Source organism: Chondrus crispus, genomic scaffold (assembly GCF_000350225.1).
Source record: "Chondrus crispus Stackhouse genomic scaffold, scaffold_50, whole genome shotgun sequence".
Classification (NCBI taxonomy): Eukaryota; Rhodophyta; class Florideophyceae; order Gigartinales; family Gigartinaceae; genus Chondrus; species Chondrus crispus.
Window position 1 is genome coordinate 29,626 of NW_005178495.1, and position 6,424 is coordinate 36,049.

The following is a 6,424-nucleotide window of genomic DNA, read 5'->3' on the forward strand; positions in this document are numbered from 1 at the left end:
CCGATAATCGCGATCAACCATCCAAATCGAGATCCCCATGCCTTCCAAGGGTCCCTGTAGCCCATCTCCATGATGGAGATGTAACGTGTAAGTCGTGGCTACCATTGTCTAAAGTCGTTTCTTCATGAAGAATCATGAAGTTTTTTAGTTTCTGCATGAATAAACAAGCAAAAAGCAAAAATGAAAAAACAACCCGAAATCGCGGAATTGAGGCAATGCACAGGGGAGATTGACGGTCATGGGCGGTCATTCTGAAGTTGTATTCACATAAAACATAGTCCACGTCAAGTTGTATTCGATTTCTCGAGGATTTGCAGCATTCAATCGTTTTATTGTGAAGCACCACGTATCTCTTGTTTGAGAGCTTTCATAGAAGTTTATTACCGCTAGCATGCTCATAGAGTGGGGTTACGCGTTCAAAAAGTTTACAGTTTCTGGACGTCTCAAACCTAAAATAACCTGAACCAGGTTAATTCCGGATCCAGGTTAATTGTATGACCAATGTTTAAATGCCGTGATCGGTGTACATCTCAGCAAAAGTACAAAACTACACCCAGTTACTGCAAATACTCTCACGCAAAAATTAGTGTCAGCACCCCAATAGGGTAGGTGACACTAAATTGTGTGGTACCGGATCAGGACAAAAAGTAATTAGTGTCACTCGACCTCTGTAAACAGTCCGCAGCACTAGTCCGCCGACGGCGGTTGGCGCTTAGCGGGTCTTTGAGGTAAATCAGGTCGTACTGCGAACCCCGGAACAACGTTTTTCGGCGGCTGGCTTCCCTGGCTGTGCAGGATGTTAACAAGCAGATAGATGGACTGAGGCCTCATATGCGCACAAAGCCATGATAATTACAGGAATGGCTCTACACCAATGGACGTTGGGAAGTTACGCAGCCTACTCCCCAACTCCAAAACATAATTCAGAAGCACAAAGAATACTTCGGGCGCAAGTCTCCAGTTGTCTCTGATGGCTGCGACCGCTGAGTTTCAGTAGGCATGTTTTATCAAAATACAGTATTTGTAGTGACCCTATATTTGGAGTAAAAGATATAGCGTCAGTTGCACTATTTACTGTTTAAGTGCGTTTTGTCCTGTTTTAGTGTCACGGGGAAAATAGTGCAAGTGACAAGTGCAAGTGACAGTAAATAGGTGTAACCCAGGTTTGATTTGGGGTCACCTTGATAGTGTAGGTGAGACTATTTGCAGTAACTGGGTGTACCAATAAAACTACGTGTTAGGTAGTGAGTACACTAAATGTACTCATTACAGCAAGGACAGTGCACACTGGGTGCGCTGGCGTATTATAGTTGTTTACAACAGCGAGGTCCAGCGCAGTACAGCAAGGTTACTTGCATATCCCGGGGGGTTCCTGATGGTTCCAGATTACACTAGAAGAACGCCTTACAGTGCATAATTCCTACATGGGGAACGTCTATACTGTACTGCACAGAGAACACTGAGGGCCAGCATTGCTCTCTGGATCAAGTTGAGTCCAACTAAACATGCAAGGCCGCATTTTGTGCGGTCCCGTCGATGTACACCAAAAATGCACCCCTCAAACATGACTCTGGCTGAACTGCCGTACTTTGCCGATGATGCTCTGCTCCCGGAAAGTTTGCCAACATGTTCCGCGATCAGGTCATCGGCAGATGTTCTCGTTGATCAGTCTACACACCGGGTTGTTGGAGTCGGGATCCATTTCATTGTCAAGTATGGAAAACGCCTGGACTTGATGGAAGGCCAGAATATGCTGTACGTGCAGCAGGCGACCAGCGTATCGGTGCCACGTGTGTATGCGATGTTCCACGAGTCAGAAAGCAGCGAGAACTTTATTGTGATGGAGCGAATCAAGGGCAAACGTCTTGATCGTGAGTGGAGCTTGTTGGGTCAGCGCGAGAAGCGCCTGATTGCCTCTAAGCTGAAGAGAGATTTTGAGGAATTGCGGAAGTTGCCTTCTCCTGGTGGATTTTGCAGCCTTGGGAATAGACCTCTGTTGGATGACATCTTCTGGACGGATAGTGAATCTACATCACTAACAGGACCGTTTGCTACAGAGTCGGCGTTCAATGAAGCACTCATTGCTCTATACTTGCACAACAAGCCCTCCAAGTACAAAGCAGACTTTTACAGGCGTACACTTCCATCCGTCGTCCACGAATCCTGCGCACTCTTCACGCACGGTGATTTTCAAGGGAAGAACGTATTGCTCAGACGGCTGACAGAAAAGGGATCAGACGCAGTCGACGTAAGTTTGATTGACTGGGAATTTAGTGGATGGTATCCAAGCTACTGGGAGTTTTCCAAGAGCTTGCTTGCATGTGGTCGTTGGGAGAACGACTGGAGTACGTTTCTGGATACAATCCTACCAAATCGTTGGTCGCAAACAGCATGGTTAGATATGTTTCTCGGAGAACTGCTTATATAACAATAGTACTTGTCTTCGGGCATGCCGCCTACAGAAGGAAGGACAAATCTTTTCGATGTAGCACTATGTTCCGCCTCGATCTTCATTGTAAGAACTGCAGCTGTTTGTTTCGATAGCGGTGTCGCGCACAATATCTGGTCAGGCGAATCGCGATTGAGCGGGTGTTCTAGGGTTATGATCGACCCGTCTCGAAGGAAAACGGAGTGAGCTTTCTGCTCTCTCATCAGCACAGACAAGTCTCATACTGCACGGGCTGTGACGTTCGACTTTCGGTGCGAGAGTATTTACGGAGAAATCATGTTCAGCGGTTCCTTGATCTGGCGCAGCAAGTGTGGCGCCATACAGCGAAACGGCCTGGGCGCCTGCGTAGTGCTGCGAGGATACGGTTTGTAGTGTAGAGGCCATGGTAAAGATGTTGCTTCCGCTTGTTTCATCCTCATCTGAATCACAGATGTTGTCGTGAATAGGTAGTTGAGGTGTTTCCGCCATTGTGATGTTGATGAAACGTCTTCAGCGTGCCAAGGATGTCGCTTTTGTTGCGCACAAAAGCATCTTTGCGATGATGCGGATCCGTCGGGCGGCACAGCGATGTACCAGATGTGCGCTTGCTGCAGGCAGGTACCTTGCTGGAGGTCAGACAGCAAAACTCGTGGTGGGATTTTTCAAACTCGGGTTTACCACTCGTACTTTACGTCCAGCGAGTTTGTGGGCAAATGGAAAAAACAACGCGTTATTTTACGGACAACGTTAATGTATGTATTTTTGCAAAAAAAAGCTGGCCTCATATGAGGTCAAATTGCCGGTCGTCTAGACACTAGGATTCTTCGAAACTTTTCATGGAAAACGCTATGACGGCAGCGCTTGTTTCGAGATCATCGCTCTGACCTTTGTTCTTCCTCTTAGCCTTTAGATTTAACTGCCTTGTTCCCCAGCGGCTGCTTGTCCACCTACTCTGTCCCCTTTTTCATCTCTACTTCTTGAATCTCAAACGCTGTCAACATAGTAGTCTTTGTTGAAAGAAATGCGTAAAGGTCCATGAAAGGGAAGGGCTTTATAATAACACGTGCTGGCTTTCGGATTATGTCATTGATGAGGCATCATCCTCCCAACAAAGTGAAACAGAGCAAATGCAAAACGCCCAAAATATTTACAAGAGGGAGAATCCAGTGAAGTCAATTGATTCGACAAGTAGGACACCACTATGATGACTTGAGCATTCCTTCCTCATTTTGTTCCGCTGCTTGAGACAAGATTGATGACTTGAGCATTCCTTCCTCATTTTGTTCCACTGCTTGAGACAAGATTCGCGCCCGTCCTCCTCGACGACCACCACGACACTCATCTTGGGGTCGAGGGGAATCTTCAAAAAAGCGCTTCCGGATGGCTCGGGCGAGCGTGGAAGTTTTCATTCCTGAACGTTCTGCGGGATTCGGACATGCGACGTGTGCAGCTTAGTGTCTAGACGAAATCTCCCCCAACTATTTTTTTGAGTTATGGGGTCGATGCGATGGGATGCCCTTCAAGGCTTCTGCCGGCAGGGATGGTTTTGGAAACTTAGTTGGCGGAACTATCATCGCAGATCTCATTCACGATACTGTATTGCAAAATGACGGCAACAAGATCTGTTGTAACAATGCACAGCTTTCTATGACACTCTTCTCTCTTGCAGTCATTGATTTGTTGCAAGACAAAACGTGTCTCCAGGAAGACCAGTGCAGGTGACACACGTGAACACACCGTGGCGCTCATTGGATTACAACATGGGATACTCTGTTGCAGGACACAGCAGTTGCAAACTTAGCAGTCAATATGAATGAGAAGCGAGGACATTTGCGCAACCACCGGTACGCCTCCTGTTCTCTGAAGTCCTTCGAAGGCGAGCGCCTCGTGAACAAAGTTTTTTGTTCTTTTCGGTGAATTCGTGGAGTCGGCCCCTATTGTTGAAAGAAAAGCTCTCCCTCGACTAATCGTTCTTTTTGGACTGCACAGCTGCTTTTGCGTCGCAATGTCATACACTGTTTACCGAGTGTCGTACATCGGCGCTCCGCGAAATCACGAAGGGGTATTTGTTGAATCCAAAGAAGATGGGTCTGGGCAGCTGTTTCATGTGATCGGCACGATACAGCAAGGAATGAAGTACGTTTCGAAGTCGATGAAACAGCCAGAAAAGTCTGTGAGTTTTGTCAGCAAGGAAAGAGCTGGAGTTATCCTGAAAGCGAATTATGGGCAAAGTCGACGCCATTCTGAAAAACATTGCACCCCCGAAGAAGCAGTTTGCCGGTCCCAAACGTATCAATCCAAATGATCCATTGCGACGCTGTCAAGAATGGACAACGGAGGCACTCCAAGCGCTGGAAAGCTCCGGCGTGTTGAAGCAGTAGAACTCTGGCGACCGGGAGCGGATCGCAATAAGTTTCCCGGACAGTGTCGGCTCCTACGACATTGCCGATGTCCACGGTGAAAGCGTCATGCCAGATACATGGCCAGCACAAGGTCCGGTGGTCAGAGAAACGGGTGTCATGTCTTCGCCTTTCCATCATGCAGTATCAGAACAAACGTTTCTTCATGCCCAAAGATCTGTCAGTACCTTCTCCGTCCAAGACCATTCGACATGAAATGGTTGCATCATCTCGTCGATATAGTTGTTCCAGCCGTCGTCCCATGCACCCCCAATAAAAAGGCTCCTCGCATATTCCCAGTAGCATGGATACCAGCCTGCGCGTTTCCAACCCAAAAAATGTATATGAATATCAAGTCCCTTAGCATTGACTGCATCACAATTGGATGTGTTCCAGGGTCTTTGAATCACAACCTTGCTCCTCTGAAAATTCCCATGAGTGTACGTAGGAGGATGCTTGCAGAAAACGTTACTGAAAGCGCGTCTATAAAAATTAATCTTGTGGATCGATATCTGCGCACGCAACAGCGTCCTAAGGATTGCTTCGTTGAGCGCAGACTCGGTAGCGAATGGTCCTGCCAGTGACGCAGATTCACTATCCGTCCCGAAGATGTCATCCGACAGAGGTCTAGTCCCAAGACTGCAAAATCCTCCAGGAGAAGGCAACTTCCGCAATTCCTCAAAACCTCTCTTGATCTTGGACGCAACCGCGTGCTTCTCGCGCTGACACAACAAGCTCCACTCATGGTCAAGGCTTCTACCCTGGATTCGCTCCATCACAATATAGTTCTCGCCACTTTCGGTCTCGCGGAACATCGCATACACCTGTGGCACCGGTACGGTCGTCGCCTGGCGCACGAACAGCATATTCTGTCCTTCCATCAAGTCGACGCCTGTCCCATACTTGACGATGAAATGGATCCCGACTCCAACAACGCGGTGCGTAGACCAATCACTGAGAACATCTGCTGATGACCTGATCGCGGAACGTGTTGGCAAAGGTTCGGGGAGCACGGCACCCTGCGCAAAGTACGGCAGTTCATCTAGAGTCATGTTCGAGGCAGGCATTTCGGGCTTCCAGCGACAGACCTAAAAAAGCAAAAAAGGGCATGTGTGAGAATCAGTAGAACTGTAGTTTCATCTCCAGAAAGTACCTCGAGGACTATTCGCGCTTAGGGACGCTCCAAAGCGGGAAGCATCCCACTGTCACGCGTTAGCAATTCGGAGGATTGAATGCTGCAAGGCGTGGAGACGAGAAAGTCAAGATCGGTCCGTCGACGCAAAATAGCGCATTCCGTGTAGAGAAAGGAGTCTCCTTTGAAGATAGGGGATGTGGCGCGTCTCCACGCCGCAGATAGAATGCAATCTCAGCTTGTAAAATATTTAAATTTATTTTTTGAATAGCGCATGTGGCGGTGAGTGATTTGCCGCACCGCCAACAGCATGAAGGGTACACCCAATCACTGTATTTAACAGGGACTGTTGGGGTAGCACACAATTGGTGTATTACGCCTGGCGGAATTCCGCAACTATTTTGGAAAGGTACTGTAAAGAAAGAAGTATGATATATTACAGAATATATTACAGAATTCTGCAAC

The 6,424-nt window shown here is 47.7% G+C and overlaps 2 protein-coding genes; one reads left to right on the forward strand and one right to left on the reverse strand.

Annotated features, from left to right (window-relative positions):
• The first annotated feature begins 1,564 nt into the window (after positions 1–1,564).
• Positions 1,565–2,428, forward strand: CHC_T00006739001 (hypothetical protein). Its single transcript, XM_005709927.1, has one exon. It carries the CDS (start codon positions 1,565–1,567, stop codon positions 2,426–2,428), a length of 864 nt encoding a protein of 287 aa, XP_005709984.1.
• Positions 2,429–3,909: 1,481 nt separating this feature from the next.
• On the reverse strand, positions 3,910–5,894 carry CHC_T00006740001 (hypothetical protein). XM_005709928.1 is given in 4 exon segments: positions 3,910–4,391; positions 4,392–4,409; positions 5,199–5,752; positions 5,816–5,894. 3 exon segments carry the CDS (start codon positions 5,892–5,894, stop codon positions 4,392–4,394), a joined length of 651 nt encoding a protein of 216 aa, XP_005709985.1. The 3' UTR covers positions 3,910–4,391.
• Between the last annotated feature and the right edge of the window lie 530 nt (positions 5,895–6,424).